This window comes from Parasteatoda tepidariorum, chromosome 8 (assembly GCF_982258835.1).
Source record: "Parasteatoda tepidariorum strain Cologne lab strain chromosome 8, Ptep-v5.0, whole genome shotgun sequence".
NCBI classification, from domain to species: domain Eukaryota; kingdom Metazoa; phylum Arthropoda; class Arachnida; order Araneae; family Theridiidae; genus Parasteatoda; species Parasteatoda tepidariorum.
This window is the reverse complement of record NC_141762.1, coordinates 87,330,412-87,353,895: the sequence shown is the minus strand read 5'-3', so window position 1 is coordinate 87,353,895 and position 23,484 is coordinate 87,330,412. Positions and strand designations below refer to the sequence as shown.

The 23,484-nt window shown below is 28.6% G+C and overlaps 1 protein-coding gene and 1 pseudogene across 2 annotated transcripts in view; both read left to right on the top strand.

Annotated features, from left to right (window-relative positions):
* The first annotated feature begins 2,302 nt into the window (after positions 1 to 2,302).
* Positions 2,303 to 3,206, top strand: LOC147806494 (histone-lysine N-methyltransferase SETMAR-like; annotated as a pseudogene).
* A 2,138-nt stretch (positions 3,207 to 5,344) lies between these two features.
* The window catches only part of LOC107442447 ((E3-independent) E2 ubiquitin-conjugating enzyme UBE2O), a 57,573-nt gene continuing 39,433 nt past the window's right edge, over positions 5,345 to 23,484 (top strand). The window contains exons 1-3 of one of the 2 annotated variants that reach the window (XM_043047065.3): positions 5,345 to 5,686; positions 19,211 to 19,384; positions 21,306 to 21,403. In XM_043047065.3, coding sequence (XP_042902999.2) covers positions 5,465 to 5,686; positions 19,211 to 19,384; positions 21,306 to 21,403 — 494 coding nt within the window. In that variant the 5' untranslated portion in view covers positions 5,345 to 5,464. The remainder of the gene's footprint in view (positions 5,687 to 19,210; positions 19,385 to 21,305; positions 21,404 to 23,484) is intronic. The other variant, XM_043047066.3, reaches the window with a different exon arrangement.

Genomic DNA, 23,484 nt, shown 5'->3' with positions numbered 1-23,484 from the left:
ATTTACAAAATTTTCAAATTAGTTATTTTCTGGTTAATAAAAGCTTTAACCAATTCAGTTGTATATCTTGAAAAGTAATACAATCTAAACAAAGAACTGAATATGTTCAAATGTACTATTATACACATCCGGTTTATAAAAGATACTTTTTGTGTTAAAATACATGGCATTTTTACTATTCTTATAACTGAGGAATTGTAAATTTAGTATAGAAATATTAATTAATGGAGTTACTAATTTCTTGTAAAAGCTCCTGAATATGCTGACGGTCAGGAATGAAGTGAAAAGAACAAACATTGAAATTTGAATGATAGTTAATGATTAAAAGGTAAATAGTTAGCATTATTTTCGGTTAATAACTTGCTTCTAGCTTTGATATGAGATTTAACAAGAAAAATGAAGATTGAAATGGCAAAATAGAATGAAATATTCTTATTCAGTTTTGAACTATGTGTATCGTATATCCCCGTGCATAAATCGACCCCTTAATTTTAATTACGAGATGGCAAATTTCTTGTATGTCGGGTGCATTAGTCGACAGCTAAAAAAAGCAAATATGAAATTTTTTTAAACTCAAAAAACATTAAAAAATAAATTAAGTGTACAAAATTGTCTCAAGTTAAAAATAATTCCCAACAAAAACGCTTACAAAAACACGAAATTTCCACGCTGCTCTAGTAGAATGTGTAAATAGATGCCAGACACATTTCAAAATGTAGATTAAAATATTATTGTAAAATCATTTTACGTGTGTGGAATTATGAATTCTTTGAATATAGGGGGGAGATGTGTTTTGGTGGGAAAAAGCAGATGATGTAAAATCCATTGCAGAGGGGATCTATATGACAACACTGCTATTGTTATTGAGTCAAACACAAATTATGAACTCGAATATTTAAATTTGTAGCTTTAAGGCATGCCTTAAAAGTTTTCATTGTTGTATATTTTTTCAAAAATACTTAAATGAAATATCTTAACTTTTGTTATTCTTAATTTTTATTCTTAACATAATTCAGCGTATTGTTCCTGGAAAAACTTTTGTAAATAAAGCAAATTAAATGACAGAGAGAATTCAAAATTTATTATATATAGCATATTAAAAATAGTTTTTAAAATAAGTTAGTTGATATAGAGTTATTCATATCTATCTCATTGCTTATCATCTATATTATATTATATAAAACGCTAATACGTACGTATGTATCAATAAAACCGATATTTCTTTTCTCGCGTTGGCAACAGTTTTCATTTTTAATTGATAGGCTTCGGCGCGCAAGAGCACGTAGTGAGCATCATATGGCCAATCTATATTATATAAAACGCTAATACGTTTTAATTGATAGGCTTCGGCGCGCAAGAGCACGAAGTGAGCATATCATATGTCTAATCGGGTGAATTCTCACCGAATTATCAAAAAAATTCTCACAAAATTATCTTCATCGAAGCCGATGCTTTACATCCGGCGTTCAGTACTATTTCATATTGTTTTACAACACATGGTTTTAGCCCTCAGGTGGGAAAGACTTTAAAACAAAACTTACAAAAGTTACTTTTCTCAACTGAAATTTAGAATAGTGTGATTAAAAAAAATATGTGAACTGTTTGCAATTTCAAATTAATATTGAAATGCACAGGTTTAGAATTTTCTACAGTTAAAGTTTTCAGAACTTCAGTGTTCAAAAAAGTATACAAAAGCTAGACGTTAAGAACGTATCCAATGCGCGAGCAAAGCGAGTATCGGATTGCGAAGCAATCCGAAATGAACTGCGAAAGCAGTTCCGGGGGTTGGCGAGCGCCAGCGAGCAGGGGGCGAAGCCTCCTAGTATATCTGTAATTCACGATCAACGTTGTAGAATAGTTGTGGCTACGTTCTCGCTTAATTTTCAAAAGAATTGAGATTATTGATGTTACATATTGTTTGTAGTGTCCTTAGTTATATTTATAATATATATTGGGTTATTAAGTATGAAATGTCCGATTACCTAAATCCTCTAGATTGATTCCAGATGACTCCGATATTTCACTATGATCGTCCTTTTTTTTTTTTTTTTTTTTTTGCATTGAAGAGGTACGCCATATGGCTTTCAGATGCACTTTTTTGTTTTTAATAGTCTATCGTATTGTCGTCTGAAGGTTAAATTTTGTAAGCCATGGATAAGGCAAAAATGCTAGTTATTTTCGAATATGAGTTCTGTCAATAATGAACGAAGACTGTCAATGAACGCACAGTTCTGTCAATGCAGCGCAGACTAGCTGAAATGTTAACGAAGAGTTTGGCAAGGATGTAGCTAACGAACTTACAATGCGTCGATGGTTCATAAAATTCCGATCTGGAGATTTTGATCTTCAAAATGAACCACGCAGGCAGCCTGAGAGCAAAGTGGATGACAACCAACTGAAAGCTGTAGTGGAAGCAAATCCATCTGAAACGACGCGCGAACTAGCATCAAGCTTTGAAGTTACCATCCCAACAATATTAAGTCATGTGAAAGCAATCGGTAAAGTAAAAAAGTTGGATAAGAGGGTTCCGCATGAGTTGAGCGAGCGTCATCAACGGAACAGCTTCGAGGCTTGCTGTTCTTTGGTATCAACACTAAAATGCGATCCATTTTTGCACTGGATAGTCACGTGCGAGGAAAAGTGGATACTTTTTGATAATCGCAAGCGTTCGGCACAATGGTTGGACGAAGATGAAGTGCCAAAACGCACCCAAATGCGAGTATACACCAAAAAAACTAATGTTGTCTGTTTGGTGGTCCAGGGCGAGTGTTATACACTGTAGTTTTATGAGACCTGGGCAATCGATAACGGGGGACCTCTACGGTGTCGGTGAACAATTAGAAGAAATGATGAGGCAGCTACAAATTAAGCAGTCAAGACTGGTCAACAGGGACTGACCAATCCTCCTGCAGGACAACGCTCAACCACACATTGCAAGATCAACGTTAGTTAAACTACAGGAACTGGGTCTGGAAACCTTTTGTCACCCACCGTACTCGCCAGATCTCGTACCAACTAATTACCATTTTTTCCGAGCTTTGGACAATTTTTTGCAAGGAAAAATATTTAATTCCCGACATGCGGTGGAAAATGCATTTCGGGATTTCATCACCAGCTGCTCTCCAGATATTTTCGTTAACGGTATTAATAAGCTATCGTTAAATTGCCAATGTTGTATTGATAGTTTAGGTGCATATTTTGATTAATTATATAATTTCTTGCCCGAGATATAATATTCCAAACTTTCGGTCTCAAATCGGGCGTTTCATACTTAATGACCCGATATATATATATATATATTCAGAAAATTATCAAACTTTTTCTAATTTCTTACGCTTTTATTATAAATGCACTTGAAAAACGAAATATTTTATATAAATATCAGCACCGTCTTAAAAAATTGTTCTGTAATAAAAATATTTAAATTCAAGAGCACCGGCAATCAAATAACACACAACTATTTATCAGTTTGGTGCCACAAACCATGCCATCTGGCTGTCGAACAAAATTCAATATTGCCATTTCTTGTTCAAATTTTTTCATTCATTTGCTGTGGTTGCACATTGGTACCATATCATGCCCCATTGTACAACTCTTAGTTTATAGATGATTTTTACTATGAGGTATTATATGCATTTCAGAACATGAGACGATTTTATTATAAAGACATTTAAAAAAAATAATAAAGGAATATTTTATTAAGAATACCGTACTGCAAAATAAAAATAAAAAACAAAATTTGTTCTGTAAAAAAAATATATACTTTTATCCCAAATTCATTTAAAAAAATTCAAATAAACATAAATCTATAAAAAGGAAAGGGGTTAAAAAAATTGAATGAAGATAAAATTATGCTATAGATGCTATTAATATATATGTATGTATTTTAACAAACATAAAAATTATGAAAAATTTCATTAAAATCAATTATTTAAAAAACCTTAAAAAATAGGATAGATAAAAATAAATAAAAAAGAAAAAATTAAAAAAAATTAAGACATTAAGAATTACATACATTAAGAATTAAATCAGACAAAAAAATTAATAAAAAAACGAAATATTTTAGAAAATTTCCATTATGGAAAAAAAAATTATCTTTATAATAAACTTACTTAAAAAACAATAAAGGATCAAAAAAATAAAAAAATAGATACAAAAATTTCTAAAAAAACATTTTAATAAAAAATTAAACTCTTATCATAAACACACTTAAATGAATATATAAATATTTTACATACTGCAAATAAAAAAAAAAATTCTGTAATAAAATAAAATTATACTACTTTTATTTTAAACGCAACTAAAAAAATTGAAAGAAAAGATAAATAAAAATAAATAAAAGAATTAAAATAAATAAAATTTTAACAAAAATAAAAACTGATGATTTTATTATAACTGATGTAAAAAAAAATTTATAAAACATATGAAAACATAATATTTGCCTCCTAGGTTGGGTTCAAACTTAAAAGGTTACAGAGATGAACATTGATAGTCGTAAACTCAGATTTGGGTCGGCTATTCAACCACAATTAAAAAATTAAATTAAATTTCGCGGATTTGCTTCGTATTTACAAAATATAAAAGCAAAATAGTATCTATAAAAAGAAAATATAAGCTTTTATAAATATGTAGAGAACACAAGAAATCTTCAGAAATTTTTCATTCAGAACCAAAGGTTTCTTTTTAAATCAGAAGATTGAGAGCAATAACTTCAAATACTTTATTAAAATTATCATACTATAAAAAAATAAAAAGATTGTTCTCTAATAAAAAGTTAATAAATTGATTCTTTAATACAGGTTTTGTTTTTTTAATTACGTTCGAAACTACAGACCATTTCTTGAATCGAACTTCTTCTCTTGGGAATAGTTGTTTTGCTCTTCATACCACCCGCGAAGCGATTGTCATAGCTAGTTCATGGATGTTGAAGCGGTCTCTAGTCTCCATGAGCTAGTTCACGCAAGTTATTTTCGTGATTGTGCATAGGGCTGACAATGGAACCATGTATACCTCATTTGGGGCCTTAATTTTGTTTATGATTTTATTACTTTGTATGTTAGTTCAGCACGTTATAACGATAGATCTGACCAAGTTTCAAAATTATAGGCTAATATTAAGAGAAGATATAAACCATTTTGTATATTTAGAATATATCTATATTCTTCTCTTGTAAAGGAAATATTGGGCCTCCCAAAATTGTTTATGATTATTTGAATCTGAGTTTCAAATCACCTAAGTTAACTGATTCTTTTTATTCGAATCACGATTCCTTGTGCCCAACTTTTACTTGCGATTTCATACGTGAAACGCCGGTAGTAAGAATGCTTCATAAGTTTTATGAAATTGTCTGCATGAATTTATAAAAGTGAGGTTGAAGCGTAAAAGAAGATCATGAAAAATGAATTGCCCTTAGAAAAGAATTCATTCATACATTTTAAACCTTTCAGTTTTGGTCTTGAAAATAATGGCTTCTACATGTAAGTTTTTTGACGAAGATGCAGTATATAGAATCAACAAGAAGCGATTTATTGATGTAGGACTTGTTTTAGAAAATTCTGAATTTATTAGCAGTGATGAGGAACAATCTGACGATCCTACATGTAAAGATTGGGAGCGAATGAAGAAAGGACATATTCGCGTAGCGTGGCACCCAAACGGAGCAGAAGAGGTTTTGCCCGAAAGAAAAGTAAATCTGTGTTTTTAAACTCATTTAAAACTGTTATTAGCTTCTATATTCACTTTTTCGGAAAAATTTTGTTTCTTAACTTTAGATCAGCCATGTCAATATTTGTTTAACATGTTAAATATGTATATGTTTGACAGCTGAATGGTTTGTTTACATTTATTTTCGATGATGTTTCGGTTTTAAATTCGATGCTTATATTTATCTGAAATTCAATTTTTTCTAGGGAATGAACTGTTTAACAAAGTTCATTCGTTTTTTCTTCTTGATTGTCGTAAAAATACACTATACCTACCTATTGTTTTTGTTCGCGAGCATTAGTGAATTATTTGTACATTACATTGAACCATAATCGAATACAGCTATCCTTATTACAAATATAATTTCCATAGTCAAGAATGAAGTTATATGAGATTTATCTATGTAATATATGTTTTTTGGTGTCTTTGAGTATTTGTATTATTACTTCGTTGGCAAGAAAAATTAACAAGTTATAATCTGTCTCTATCTGTTATAAACCTTCCTAAACAGTAAAATACTTATAAAAATCAATAGCTATAATGCACTTAAGTTCATTCTAACAAGTCAACTGTAACAAAAAAAGTATTTAAAATCGAAGTAATAATTAAAAAGTCTTTTTTTTTTTAAGTATTCTCATTTTTTTAAAAAAATTACATTGATAAGAAAATGAATTAAGCTGTCATAGTCTGTCGATAACCGTTATAAACCGTCCCAGACTGTGAAGAATTTCAAATATTTTATTTTCAATACATTATAATATATTTATTTCATTGTATAAGACAGGAAAAAGGTAAGGACAAAACTATTATTGCAACTTTAATTTTTTATCAAATTTTTTGAATTTTTTTTTCTTTGTTTGAGCTGTTATAGTTTGTGGATAACTGTTATAAACCGTCTAAGATGTGTATGTGATAATCACATACACTATAGGAGTGCACTACCTGCAGCCCGCGAGAATTTCCGAAGACAATTAACTTTCTTTAATAAATTTCGAATCGCATGTTTGAGTAATCTCTTTTTAATGCACTCAATTTGCATTGATTCTATTGTAAATCTATGTTGTTTCTTGATCGTTTTTTCATTGGTTATTGCTTCAAAATTCCACCTGGTCTTAAAAGACCCAATATTTTTAATACGATGTTACAATACGCGAATTTCGAATTGGAGTAATTTTTGCAGATTTCTTTATGGATCCAAGTGACATTTTGATCGTTTTTTGGCATTTATAATTACCAATTTTCATGTGGTTTTTAAGATTCCGATACATTTCCTACGGTTTGTTAGTTATAAAGCGTGCATCTAATTTATCCTTTTTTGAAGTTCTTTATTTGTACGGATTTCATCAAAAATATAAATGATATTTTAAAGGCAGTTATTTTTACACTTTACAACCTGATTTTGAAAATCCAGAAATTTTTTTACTATATTATTATAGCACATAAGTTCCAAATTGCACATTTAAATAATCACCTTTTGACACACTTCGCTTTTGCCCATTTCATCAGAAATCTAAGTGATGTTCGGATCGTTTTTGGCATTTATAACTACTATTTTCCTTGTGGCTTATAAATTCCTTGCATATTTATTACAGCTCATGAGTTATAAATCGCCGTTCTAACTGATCACTGTTTGACATGCACTTTTTGGATGAAATATATTATTAGTACGTTTTTACTCGTGATTTTTAAAATCACATGTTTTTAGTACGATGTTATTACGATACACAAATTTCAAATCGTCCATTTAAATCAGCATTTTTTGGCATGCATTCTTTTTTCCAATTTCATAATAAATCCAAGTGACGTTTCGATCATATTTTGGCATTAATAACTACTAATTTCCAAGTGCTTTATAAATTCCTGATACATTTATTACGACTCGTAATATCATCTATAAGACACGCATCTAATTTATCCCTTTTTTTGATTTGCCTTATTTGTGCCAATTTCATCTCTTTCCAAACGAAGTTTTTGGAACGTGATTTTGAAAATCCTTTATTTTTATGAAGAGGTTATTATGACGCACGAATTTCAAATCGCCCATTTAAATCATCCCTTTTTGATGGGCTCTGTTTTTCTAATTTCATTGGAAATCCATGTGATTTTTTAGATCGTTTTTTGGCATTTATAACCATCCGAGTGGCAGAGCTTTCTGCGACAAAACTCTCTAGCTCTAATATCTTTCTTCCAGGTACTTTCAATAATAACAAAGATGTATGTTACTAATTTAAAGTAGCAAAAATGCTATGTTTAAAAAAAAAAAAACGACAAACATTAAATTATTTTTATTGAATATGTAATATAATTTTTTTATTCTAATATTATGGGTGATATTCTAGCGTATTGTTGGGGAGAAAAATGCGCTAATTATTTCCTTTATCGCATTTTGTAAATCTTGATCACATAAGAAAAAAATAATTTTAAAAAGTTATGAAATTCGCAGCAGTAATTACCGAAAAGCAGATCAACGATGAAATCATGTGAAGGGGTTACTCAAATATGTGTTTCATTTCAATATTAGATTGTTGTAATAAATAACATCGGATTTTAAGAGGACGCAATACCTACCCTCTCAATGTCAGCTGCTAATGCTTTTCCTATGGGAGCTTCATTTGCTAATAACTTTTTTGCATTTTAATATTTTGGAAAAATTCTTTCAGCATTTGAAACTTCATAGTTTACTCTAAGGTTTTATGAAATCACTTTTTGTTTTACCATAAATTTTAAATTATTAATGGAGTTTAAATATCGGTAATAGAGATATCTTCTAGAAATCCGTTTTATATCAAAATTCATTCAGTAAATCCTTATTTTTGAGTTCACGTACTCGAACTATACATTTCAAGCTACCAAAAGAAATAACTAGCAATTATTTTCTTCAATTATGAAATGTGTTATTAGGAAAGAAAGATGAAAAAATTCTTAAAAAAATTGGGGAAAGAGCCTAAACCACGCCTCCCATCTGTCCTCCCTTCATTTACCAATACGAGTAAAAGTTCTAGTAGGGGGACTTTTGGGGGGTTAGGAGAAAAGCTTCTTTACTTTCTTTGAATAGTTGAGGGGTTAAATAGCCTTGGGGTCTTCTGTTGTGGTTGAAAATAGTTTTTATTTCATTCTCTTTCTTTGAAATGAGTTAGGATGGAAGACTTTCTTTCGAATTTTCTTATGTTTTTTATTTTTTTTTTCTTCTTAATTTTGGCAATAACAACTTATCAAAACATTGTAGGATAAATATATTTAATTAGTTAATTATATATCAATTAAGCTAACAATAATTATGCAATCTTCTGTAAAAATTTTTATGTAGCACTTTTAAATACGGAGTTAGAAATAGTAAAAATTTTAAACTTCGTAATTTAAATAATAATATTGTCATTAAATTTTTTTTAGCTTTATATAAGAGGTTAAAAATTGAAACTAGCAATATGAAATTTCCTTACTTAAATATCAGTCCTAAATTTCATAAAATTACTATCAATTTCAGAACAGTCACATGTGGGTCTAATACTTTCCTAATTATACTTGGCACCTTCAATTGGCAATTTCATAAAATTACTATAAATTTCAGAACAGTCACATGTGGGTCTAATACTTTCCTAATTAAACTTGGCACCTTTTTCTTTAACTACTTAAATAAAATTATCAACAATATTATTAAAGAGGATTTTTCTTGGATTATCACTATTAATCCACCGATTTTAAAATTTATTAAACATAATAAAATTAATTCTATTGCCACTTATGATTTCCAAGATCTTTTCAATAGCATTCCCCTTTCTAAACTAAAAGATGTTCTTTTGAATTATTACTATGTTTTGAAAAAATCTTTAATTACGATTTTGATTATTGGGAAATTCCAATTAATTTTTGTCTTTTCAATAATTATCTTTAAAATGGAAAAGATATTTTTTTTCCTAATTGATGGAATACTGGAAGGATCTAATGTTTCATCTCTCCTAGCTAATTTTTTTTTGCACTAAAAAAAAAGAAATTGTACTCTTAATATTAAATTTTTTTTTAGACTTATTGATGATTTAATTATCTTCAATTTTCATGAATATACTCTTTTATTTAATAATATTTACCCCTAGGAATTAACCTCGCTTCGTAATCATAATGATAGCTTTAATTTTTTGGATTTGGGTATTATAAAAGAAGAAAATATCTGCTTTGTTGGTCTATTTTATAAAAGAAATTATTTTTATTTTAAGGCAAATAAATTATTTGGAATTCTTAAAAATATCTATTTTACCATTTTTAATCAAATGTGTAAAATTAATAGATTATGTAGTAATGTTTAGTTATCCAAAAAACAAATAGACAAAATTTGATAAAAAAAACAATGGTTACCCAAATAAAGTAATTAAATTCTATATAAAAACATTAAGTTAATTGTATGTTATTGTGAATAAATTTACTAAAAAACTTCTTCGTTAATTTATACAATTTTTACCGTGTGCAAATCCATTTCGGGCAAATCCTTGGCTGAAATTATGTGCATAACAGGCAATTCATATTTCCTTCTCTCTCTCTCTTTCCTGTTTTATTTATTTTTTTCTTAAATAAAAGTCAATTTTCTAAAATTATTAATTGGCAATTTTTTTAAATTATCCGATATAATAACCGATATGTGATTTATATTTTAATTTCTTCACTAGCAAATGCTAACTATTTCTAAGCATCATATAATGTTACTCAGGTTTTTATGTTCATAAATATAGATTGCTAGTTTTAAATATGAATATTATACTTTCCCATTTCGTAAATTTTCCTAACTGTTCAATAATAATAAGTTTTTCTGAAAATACGTTTCATTTTCTTTACAGTGCTAACAGAGTTAAATGAACATATTTTATTTTAGTATTTTCAAATCTAATTTTTATTACTGTGCAGCGTCATGTATATTTTTGAAAAGGAAATTTTTTTTCCCTGTATAATTTGTTTTATTCACGTTTTATTTTCCCATTTTCAAATCTCAGCCACTATTTAGCATTATGTGTTTATTCGAAAAGATACTTCTTGACTGTGTCAATAAATTTTATGATCCTTGTAGTACTTCCACATTTGCAAATTCTAATTATTTTTTAGTATTATGGTATTCTAAAGAAATGTTGCGTTCACAGTGTTTACTGATTTATAGTTCATATTTTAACTGTATATTTGCCAGTTTTTCTTATTTCCACAACTATTTAGCACCATGAGTTTGCCCGAAAAAATACTTGTGCTAGTTTACAGAATTGCCTAGTATCATGAGTTTTCTCAGTAAAATTTTGCTTTCACAGTGTCAACGATTGTATATTATAATTTTCCTTCTCGCAAATGCTCTTTATTTTTCAGCAACACATGTTGTTGCTCAGATTTTTATTTATTTTGTTTTATACAGTAATGCTAGATTTAAACATGAATATTATATTTTAACATTTCTTAAAATTTTTATTGCCTGTTCATCATAATGCCTATTTGCTTTATTTATTCTTGCCTGACTTTATATTTTAATTCTATATTTTAGTATTATTTTCTTTTCTTTTGTTTTTTTGTCAGCATTATTTGCAATTATTGAATCAGAATTATTATTCTCTAAAATAAGTAGTTATAGCAATTAGACAGACTTGCTATTAAAAGTCGTTACTTTATATGAATTCAAATAATCATCGCTAAAACTACATTTTAAATAAATCAATTTTTAATTTATGTCACCATTAATTTATTTTAATCCATTAAGACATACAATAAATTTAATAACATACAATGTATTCAGATTAATTTAATCATGAGACAATGGGGATTGGGGAGTATGTTGGTGATATTAGCGAGTTGCATTAAAATTTTTAGAAAAAAAATATAACACCAATTTTTAGTATTTTATTGCAAAATAGCTTTTATCTTTAAAAATTTTTTTAAAGAGAATTATATTAAAAATCTTTAGTAGAGAAACACGTTTTTTTTATCTTCCAGGATATTTCGATGGCTATTTAAAATTGACAGGAAAATGTTCACTTTAACTACTACAAAATGCCCATAATTAGCATTGTATTATTTACTATGCCAATTTTACCTTTAATTAACTTTTTGATATTACATTCCTTTTTTCCATCTGTGATAAATTATGAGTTGTGCTCTTGTTTTTAGCCCTCATTTTGTCACCATACGTAAACATAATAAATATATTGCAATTATACATTTTTTGTGACTCAAGTTATACTGTTTGTAATGCACATACACATGTAAACTATTTATATTTGCTCTATTTTGTAATTTATATTTTTTATTTTTTCATTCCTTTTTATGTTTTTATCTTGATTATACGGAAGTAAAAGATCAGGATGGTTATAAATAAAGATTTTTTATGCTTTTAATTAGAGAGTTTTTTTAAATGCATGCTTTGCCCACAAAATTGGAATTTTTTGTAATATTACAGTCATTTTCTCTATTTTTGATTTATTATTTATTTTTGTGTTTGCGAAGTTCTGACATATGTCTACAAACTTATCTGCGTTATAAATAAGTTTATATTTCATTACGTAAATAAGAAATACATCAAAAAAGTAGTTCGAGAAAATTTTTTCACTAAATTTAAACCCCCAAAATAACACAATGACCATTTTTTTATTTTTTTAAATGTAATGTCTCTTAGCTTTTATGTGTATCTGTATGAACAGGTGTGTGCTCATAGATACACAATTAAAATGTAAGTAAAGAATTCAAGATGTGATCAAAACAAAATTTTAAAACTGTAGAGAACAAAGTAGAATAACAGAAAAAAAAATCGAGGGGAAAATTTTTTTTTTAATTCGTTGATTATCAAACTACACGCTAACAGATGTTTCATCTGAATTCCATCTTTCTGAGGCTGAAGTAATATGGAGCATGTGGTAAAAATTCACTTTAAAAAAGGAGAGTAAATAAATAATACAAAAATAAATAATACTCAAACAGAAATTTTAGTAATTCAAATGGAGATTGAAATGTATGATACAGAAAAGAATATAAAATTATTGAAACGGAAAAAAATAAAAAATTATTTTTGTGTAAAAATATTTTTTTTTAAATTTTCTTTTTCCTTTGCACAAACACACACCCATATTCTAATATACGTATGTGTCTTAAACTATTAAAAATGAAAGGAGAAAAATTCTCAGACAAATACAAAACATAAACTTCAGCAAAATTACAAAGCAATATAAATAAATTATAAAATTTATTGAGAAATTATTATACTTATTTACAGAAAATAAAATTTTCCTGGATGGTGAATGTAAGTTTGAAAAAGATACTTCAAAACAAAAATTTTCTTTGATGCAACCTAAAAAGCGTTTGATTTTTCTTTTATTATATTAGTATAAGTTTTAGTAATTTTTTGAATTCTGTATTATGACTTAATAAATTGCCTACGTTTTAATAAATTATGTATTTTTCAGAATTTTTATAATTATATTTCTTCATATATTTACAGCTCAATATAATTAGCAGTTCTAGCTCCGATTATTAAAACTAAGTTACTTTAATTAATTCCATTAATTCCACACACATTAATAAAAATTTATATTTTTCTTGGTGTTTTAATTTGAAACGAATTAATTGTAAGATATAAGTAATCCCCATTATCTTGTAAACGCCTATTTACAGACAAATAAATAGTTAGAATGTTTATTCTGGATATTTCACAAGAAACTAAGAATGGGTTAAAAAATAAAAGACCGCGTACCCAGAATCACTTTTCGAAACTAATGCTTATATTGTTCAGTTTTGCTAAGAAAGGATGGGATAGTTTAACTGACCCTCTATCATATATCACTGTCACTGTACCAATTCACTCCTCCCTCAAAGCGACGCCCCCAAAGTGTGACTATTACAACTCTGATTTTGCCAATTCCGGTTTTTTATCTGGGTATCGCGTCCTCTTAAGAACTGTATGGAAATCAGAAGCAATCACTGCCATAGAAAATGATAGAATCGTGGCCTTAAAAAGTGAATACTTGAATGCACGATTCGAATTTCCCATATCATCTGAAATATATAATAGGATAATTAAATACCATATGAAGATCAATAACTGCATAAAGTATAATCGAAACACTACATGGATTTACTATACTATCAGCATAAATTAAACTCAACAAAAAGTTATTATTGGAATGAGCAATTCAAATTTTACGTGTAAATTTCTGCAGAAAAGAAAACCAAAATTTTTACTTCTTTAAAGAAAAATCTTTCTGCAAGAACTCTGTAACATTCTGTGCTAATGTCGTCGCGATTCTGCCACAGGGATAACCACTAATTTCCATGTAGTTTATGAATTCCAGATACATTTATTAGGATATTACGACTCTGTGTTATAAATCGCATGTTTAATTTATAACTTTTTGCCGTACTTAATTGTGTCGATTGCTTTGTAAACCCAAATTGTGTTTCAATCTGTTTTTCGACAGTTTCTGCCATGCATTTTCACGCTGTTTAAGAAAATCTGATTTTTGTTAGGGCATGCAAATTTTGAATCGCACGAATCACGCATTTCAATTATTGGCACTCTTTATTCACGCTAATTTCATTATAAATTTTTTTTTTAATTATTACGATACTTTTCTTTGTGATTTTTACAATCCTGTTACTTTAACTACTATACTAATACGACACGCAAATTTAAATAATCACTCTTTGATGCAATTTATTTGTGCATATCTTATCGTAAATATTAGTTATTTTTTCATGATTTTGGTAGTTTTCATCATGCATTTGTACTTTATTTAGAATCCCGACTGATTAGATTTCGCTTTTCTGGTGCGTGAAATATACCAAAAATCAGATACAAAACATTTTTTAAAAAATTATGATGCATCCCTCTGAAAGCACACAAAAGTTTCCAGGTTAAGAAGAGAGAAAAAAATTAGCACATGCTAATTTTGCTACTGTAAACTAAATTATATCAAACTACTTTTTTTTTAAAAATAAATCAATAAAGAAAGAATTATAAATGTGCATATAATTAGATAGATAAAAGTGGAGGATTTTTCTTTGTGGGGACCTTTTTTCTTCATTATATTAAATTAATTATTTTTAATTAATTAATTAATTATTTTTTCTTCATTATGATAAATGTTAATTTTTAGTTCATTTTATTTCATGCAGAATTTAATTTCTAAAAATTTTATGTAACCCAGTATATATAGTTGTTTGTTTACAAATTTTACTTTTCAGTTTCATTCATTTTAAAAAGCTAAACATGGTTGATATCAAGAATATTTTTTATTAATTATTTGTTTTCTTTTTTACTGTTACAGAATTATTTTTTCAGATCATATTTTAATGAATTGATTTCATTCAATTTTGCATACAATTCTTGTTTTTTAGTTCTAAATTTTGCTGACTTATAAGTTAATGAAAGCTAGCTTCTAATTAATAATTGATGTAGACAAATAACTTAACTTTGAATATAACAGTTGTTGTCAAAATCTGTTACAATTTACACTTTTTGTAAGAAATAAATTATGTCTGAAATTTATTGTGTTAAAATTTTCACATTTTGGAGAATTTTTGTTTGTTAGCAATTAAAACCTCCATTGTTCTTTTATATTTCTATATGTGATTACAGCTTTTTCGTTGTTCATCTAAAATTATGCTAAAGCCCCAATGTGTTGCTTACTCATTAAGGTTTTTTATATACTAGTATAATAATATTCAATTCCAATTACTGGTTTTATCCTTCCCTTAGTTAAATGTTATTTTAAAAAATCAAATCACCATTATATAAAAATAGGTCTGTATGTGAAAAATAATGTTTCTCGTAATAGCTTTTAAAATTTGCACCAGGTTTTGAACTTTAAAAGGTGGCTGATATGAAAGATTTGGTTTTAATTCTTAGGGAAATTATTGCTAAATCAATTGCTAATTTCATATTTATTTTTTAGAATCGTGAAATTAGGGATAAGATTTTTCCGCTTTTTAGCGGATTTCCACCTTTTTCGCTTTTATCTCTCGAATTCCAGCCTTTTTTTTATCAAAGACTCAGATTCTCTAAAAGTTTTTTTTTTATGTATAAATATTCCATTTTTTCTAACAAATTCATTCGTTGAAATATAATTATATTTATTTCCGATTTTCAAAGATAAACAGAAAATCCAAACTACGTAGCTGCGAACCCTTCTGCATTTTTACTTATTTTCTCTTCTTCTACTTGCAGGAAATAATATTTTCCGCATTTTTACCGCCCCAGCCAGATAGCCTGTATTTTCATAATTCAGACGTCGCTGCATTTTGATATCAAACATCGGTTTTTGTATTTACCTGATTTAAAAGTTGTGCATTGCGACTCGTATTCATGTGATTTCAGTATCATAAATTACAATTCTTATTTACGAGGTTTAAAAATCCGATATCGTGATTTGTATTTACGCGTTTTTATAATCCTATATAGCTATTCGTATTCCCTTAGTTTAAAATCCAATGTCGTGATTCGTTTATGTGGTAGTAATATCAAACATTGTTTTTCGTATTTGCACGTCATTTAAAAATTTGGCTTCGGATTCATATTCACATGGATATTTTTGCTATAAATCATGAAATAGTATTTATTAAAAAAATGAGATGTTAATGTATGTTCTCAGTAGTTCAATGTGCTAACTAGGCACTTTCTCAAGTAATAATTGACTCCTTTGTGACTGAAGAAAAACATAATTTCTAGCTTTATTTTTTCAATTTGTAATTTTGCTTTTTACTAAATTTTAAATGTCAATGTAATTATTCATATATTAATGAATTAGTACGCAGTTAAACTAAATCAACGCATAGTTATTTATTATCTTAAATTGTCTGGAATTTATCATTAAACGATTGCACACACATAAGATTTCGTTGCTTGAAAATTCAGCTTTTTTTGCCTTTTGGCCAATATCATCCCTGTAAAGTGTTTATTTTTCATGTAAAGAATGGTTCATATTATAAACTTAAAGAAAATGAATCATATTATAAACTACGAACCTGCTTTATGCAAAAATAGACCATAAATAAATAAGTCCCAAGAACCAGTATTTTCCAGTCTAATGATATCAATGATCATAATTAATAACATATTAGTAGGTAAAATACTATAATTGAATACTTTTCACCAAATAGTGTATGTATAGTTTGAATAAGCATCAGCCTATCAAAATTTAATTTGTTACACCTAAAGCATATTTTATTTCTGGGCATTTCGTTCTTCTAACCTGCATACATACCAGCAATATAACTCTTTTACTAATTCCCATTACACTAAACTTTAATACACAGTTATAATAAAAGCAAATTTTTTTTGTAAAAACTGTCCAGAAGCAACTACACTGGTTATCATAAATTAAGGAAAATTCACAAAAATCGCGATAACTCAAGAAATTACACATGGAATTTTATGAAACTTACCCACAATATACAACACATAGTAAGGTATTAAACAACATAAAAAGAAATTATCAGACATTAATAGTAGTATAGAAATTAGCACATGTATAAAATAAACAAATTGGAAGTATCGGTTTGCAATAGAAAAAGTACCTTTAATATGGAATATGATTGCCTCTAGAAGCAATACAGCACAAACAGCGATGTGTGATGCTTTCAATTATGCGGTCTATCAGTTCAATAGGAAGTGAGAGCCATTGCTCTTGTAAAGCAGTTGCAAGCGTGGCAAGGGTCTGAGGGGGCGGATTGATGGCAGATACACGCCTCCCTAGAGCATCCCAAACGTGCTCGATAGGATTCAAGTCCGGGGATCGAGCTGGCCACTCCATGCGAGTAATTGTTTCCTGTTGAAGATAATCATCAACAATGCGAGCTCTGTGTGGTCTTGCATTATCGTCCTGTAACAGGAAGCAATCACCAATTGCCCCGGCATATGGGCGCACATAAGCATCAAGGATGTTGTCTCGATAAACCTGAGCATTCACGGTTCCCCTTGGAAAGACATGGAGGTATGTGCGCCCTCCTAAGGATATGCCTCCCCAAACACAGACACTGCCTCTTCCGTATGCATCTCTTTCACGGATGTTTGATGGATGATAACGGGTCCCAGGTTCTCTCCATATCAAATAACGTCTACTGTCACTTTCTAGACTAAACCTGGACTCATCCGTAAAGAGAACAGGCCTCCATTGATCTGACGTCCAGTGGACATGTTGTCGGGCCCACTGCAAACGGTCTCTCCTATGGCGTGATGTGAGCGGCACGCAAATGGCTGGTCGTCTCGCATACAGACCACCTTCGTGGAGCCTTCTGCGCACAGTTGACGTTGACACCAACCTTCCGGTGGCTGCAGCAAGAGAGGATCTAAGATGTGTCGGAGTAGCGGTTCTATTCCTGCGTGCACTTAATGTCAAATATCGGTCATCGGCACTGGTCGTAACAGTTGGCCGTCCTTGACTGAACCTCCTAGATGCCGAATCTGTGGTTTGAAATTGCCTCCAAAGTCTATGAACCACAGATGGACTCACATTTAGCCATCTGGCCACTTCTGATTGACTCTGCCCTGCCTCTAGTCTCCCGATGGCTCTCCATCGTAGTTCTTCAGGCAAATGATGCCTAGAGGTCATTATTACGAATTGGCTATCTCAGATTTTCAATGTCGCAATCACAGTAAAATTTGTGTGCTTTCTCTCAAACTTGGACTTTTATGCTCCAGGCAGATGACGTAAGCCGAGTGCAGCGCCACTAATTTGCATATTGCAATTTTACTCAGCTACTCTTAGTGGACAACATATGCAAATTTTGCACGGTTTGGCTTACTTTTGAAAGAGTTATCGCTATTTTTGTGATTTTTCCTTAATTTATGATAACCAGTGTATTTAATACTTAAAATTCTGAAAAATCCACTTTAGAATTATAAAAATTATCTTTATTAAGTTGAAGAGCTATGTGTTATTTTTACGTGATTGAAATCATTGATTTATTTTCTATGTAAACTGGGGGCTAGTTTCATTTAAACGATTGTTATTCTCTGTGATTTAATTCAAACCATTTAAAAAACAAAAATTATATTTTAACACAAGCAATCGAGTTTTTTTTTTTTCCCCAAATTTCTTTGCAGTTTGTTTGTATATTTACATTGGATTACCTGTTATTAGGGTATAAGTTATGACTGTCTTGATATATTCTTTTACCAAAACTACGCAAAGTATATAGTTTAGTATTTAAATTAGTAATATTCAATTGGTTAAACTTAAAAGTGATTCTCTGGATTCGTTTTCATGCAAAAACTTAAACATTTTACGCAATTTTTACACAGTTTCTTTCCTAAAAAATTGCCAAAAAAATATAGCATTTAAGATTTATGATTTGTATAAATTTTCAATAAATTAGTGGTATGATTAAAATTATTATTAATAAACGTTTATTTTTAAAAAGAATTGCATTGGTATTGAAAATTTTTTTGTCGCAAGTAGTATGTAAGTTAAAAAAAATTTGTGAACTTATGATTTAGCAAGATAATTTAGTATCAAAATATTGTGTTAAGACATTCCTTTTTTTTTTATGATGCTAGGTGAAATTGTGTGACAGGTCTTTAATGCCTGGTGATGTGGTGAGAAAAGTGGTTAAAGGAAAAGACACTCAGTTTGGCTACTGCAGATACACCGTTGTAAAAGCTGATGTGCAAGTAGTTGGAACTAAGCAAGTTGTTGTTGGTGTGAATAGCAAAGATTTAGTGCCTCTAGAAGTATGGATTTAACTTCAATTTTTTTTTTTTTTTAAATTTAGTACTTTAGGTTATGAACTGAATTAACAACAAGCACTCTATAATAAAAAGCTTTATGTTTCTTTCTTTATTACTGTTTCTTTCTTTTTATACGAAACTTCTTTGACTGACATGAAATTCCTCATTAGGATACGACAAGTGAAGCATCTGCTTATAAAGTTTTGCATCAATAGAACCCAAAAACCTTTTTTCTTTTTTTTAAATTATAAAAATTGAAAATTTTTGTAAATTTACTTTGTTTTAAAAGTTCAAAAATCTTGCTTTTTGTTTTTTAATTGTGTAGATAGATACAGTAATTTAGTACCTCGACATAGCTCCTAAAGGTAGTCCATACATCTTTCTATTTATAGATATCAAAGGCATAACTCAGTTTAAAATTAATGGTAGTCGGTTGGTCTGGGGCCACTAAAATCAGACTCGGACCTCAAGGAAATTTTCAGTTACCTCTCAAATTTGACAATTACCGTCAATGGAGGAAAGAGGCACGATATGCTAATTTTGTATTTTTGTCTCTGTTTCAATTACAAAATAGGTCTTCATCGTAATTGTAAATGGTGCAATTTTCAGTAATTTCTTTAACTTATTTCATTCCAGTAACTTATATTTATTTCTTTTACGTTTAATATAATCTTATAATAGATATACATTTAACCATTTGGAAAAATTATGTTATCTTATTTTTAAAAGCTAAATTATTATTTTAATTTAAAAATTAAGTTATTATTTTATTTAATCTTTTTCTCAGTAAATATAAATCATTAATATAATCGGTAATCTTTTAATACTCCAACCTTAAAATAAGTGCAGAATAAAATCTATTTTTAGAGGTTCTCTCTACATCTGTCTTACGCATTAACATGGAATTCGAAAACCATTATATGATTCCTAATGTTTTTATCATTAAAATTCGTTATTATTTCTAACACTTTATTTTCCCTTGACACATTTGAATGTGTAAGGGTTAAAACCTTGGCAATAAATTAAATCAATTAATAGCCAATACATGGAATCTTAATCTTTCCTTGGCCTAAGCTATTTTATTTTATATCCGTCGTTGAACAGCCGACCCAATTTTTGGGTTTATGACTAATGTTCAACTTCGTAGCCTTGTAATTTTGTACCAATCCAGAAGACAAGGAAATTCCTGGATCAGTACCCCTAGAGGTATTGATTTGTTATGGGAACCTGGGGAACTTTGCGACTCGACAGATTTAACGGCTAGCGGGGATCGAACCCACGAACTCTTAGACATGGGCCCAGTGCCCTACCGACCAGGCTATCCTGGCCTTTTGGCCAAAGCTATTATAACGTATGCATGGCACTCAGATTTTTTTTATTTCTGGGTGGATGGAGGTGTCATGTGGTGCTTAACCTCGCAGTCACACCTTCTGCACCGTTTTCTAAATTTGTATATTTAATAGTTCATTAAAATGGAGATTTTTCTTTACTTTGGTGCTCCATATAATTTCTAAATTAGAAGATTATTATTTATCGAATCTGATTCTTGGATTAAGGTATGGATACATGAAAATAAATATCCTCTTTAATATCTTCTTCAACTACAGGCAATCACCATTGACTTCTTCAGGCACCTGCTTTTTCATTACAATAATGATAAACTTTCAAATTATATAAAGCCTCAATTGCATTTTTTATTCAGTCGTTATTAAATATTGTAGCTGAAATTAAACATTGTTATGTACAAAGAGAAGTAGCTTATTGATGAGCATACACTTACTGATAATGCCTAATACTTCCTTGTTAATAACAATGCTCTTCATATATTGTATCAAAACTTATTCTTATTAAGAGCTTTCCTTTTTATGCCATTCTGTGATATTTTTTTCAAAAAAAAAAAAGTTAACTATTTTTAAATTTTTAGGAATTTGCTACAGATGTTGCAGTTTTTAAGGATTCTTGGGTTGGAATGGTAAAAACAATGAAAACTGAACTCACTTTACGATGCTCTGACGGATCTAGGTATGTTATGCCAGTAAATATTTTTGTAGAGAAAAAAACATTTAATGTTGCAATCCATCAAATTGAAATTCAAAATTTTAGAATAACTGATTTCTATTTGAAAATAAGTTGTATTATTTTGTTCCCTCTCGTATTATCACCTTTACTTTTTTGTATTTATAATATATTTTAAATCATTATTTAGAAAGAAAAGTTTAATACGTTTAATTAGTTTAACTATAAAGCATGTAACATATTCTTAGTTTTATTTTGTACTATATTGCATACTTGTTCGATTTTCAATAAAAACCTATTTATTTCAGCATGGCCACAAAATCAAAAAGTACACCTTATAGCATTTTAAATTTATTTTAAACCTATCTACCTGTGCATTTGATTTGAATTTTTAGAACTTACATGAAGAGTTTCAATGTAGGCTTTTTTTTTTTTTTTATCATTTTAATCCATTAAAGTGAGGAAACAGTCAGCAATCAGCTAGCAAAACTGTTTCTACAACCTTATATAGTTTTGGGGAGAAGAGGTCTTATATAAAAGCAGGGTTCGTTGATTTAAATCAGCTTGATTTAAATCAAATGATTTTTTTTTAAAAATCATTGATTTAAATCAACTAGTTTTTTTTATCTATATATATTGATTTCAAAAGTTAAAAAACAGTGTTTTAAATTTTTGATACTTTTATTATTTTCTTTTCTTAGTATTAAAATTTAAATAAATTGCTGCATTAATTAATTTTAGTGAATGAAGTTACTTTCTTGGTGTGTGTTAAATTCCAACACATTTGAAATTACATTTTTAAAAATCGTTTGATTCTTGAGATTGAAAGTATAGATTAAAGTAAACATTTAATGCTGTCTTAATATAGATTTGCATAGCTGTAGAAAGTAATTAATAAACATGAATTTTTTTCAAAAAATAATGCAAATAATGTTAATTAAAATTCTACCTTTTGAATGAAAAAGCGTGAGTTAAAATCTACATCATATTTTATTGGTGGAAAATATATATTTCTGAAGCTTGAGGTTATATTAAAAAGAAATTACCCTAATATGCCAAAAACAGAGGGGAAAAAAAAGGGGCTGATGAATTCAGATGTTTTTTTTCCTAATATAGTGTCATTCTTCCCTTTCAAACTCTTTCGATGTCTATTTGATGCAGTAGGGTTATTAGCTGGTATTTTTTTTATCATAATATGTTTACAGTATCCTTGACATTATCTGATTTTCTATAAAGAAATTTTGTGAAAAAAAATTCCAATGAATACATAGATTTTCTAATTTTTTTTAAGTTTAACTTATCTATTTTCATATAGAATTAAAAATGAATATTTTAATATAAAAATATATAGATTAAATGCTTATTTATTTTTTGATGAATGGCTACATTTATAAACACAGTCTGCTACATTTATTTTGTAATTTTAAAAATCAAGAGAAAAAAAAAGAAATCACAATTTTAAATTAAAGTTATGGTTTGCTAACTGAAACTTTGCTTTAATAGTTAAAGCACAGGGGTCTGTCCAAGCCGGTACCTTTACAAATTCAACTTTAGGAAAAATGATAGAATAGTCACACAAAATACTTTTTCTTAAAATTTTATTTTTTTGTCTCGTAAGAAACAATAAATCCATATTTTTACTACATTTGTGTTGATCTTCTAATATATATTTTAATTTTCACAAAATAGGTACCTCTCAGAAAAACCAAAACAGGCCCCTGAAACATTCTTTAAATTCTCTATTTCATCTAGTCTTTTAAATTTTAATCATGCATTTTTTTTCAAAATGGTTGCTATGCATTCAAAGCCATGTATTATAATTTCACAAAATAGGTACCTCTCAGAAAAACCAAGACAGACCCCTGAAACATTCTTTAAATTCTCTATTTCATCTAGTCTTTTAAATTTTAATCATGCATTTTTTTCAAAATGGTTGCTATGCATTCAAAGCCATGTATTATAATGCAAAATTATTTTAGTTAGAGCTTCTAAAATATTGTTACAATATAGTTTTAATATTAAGTTAATTTGATTAAACATTTTTAATTTTTTTTAATCATAAATTAAAGTTCATACAGTGTATTTGA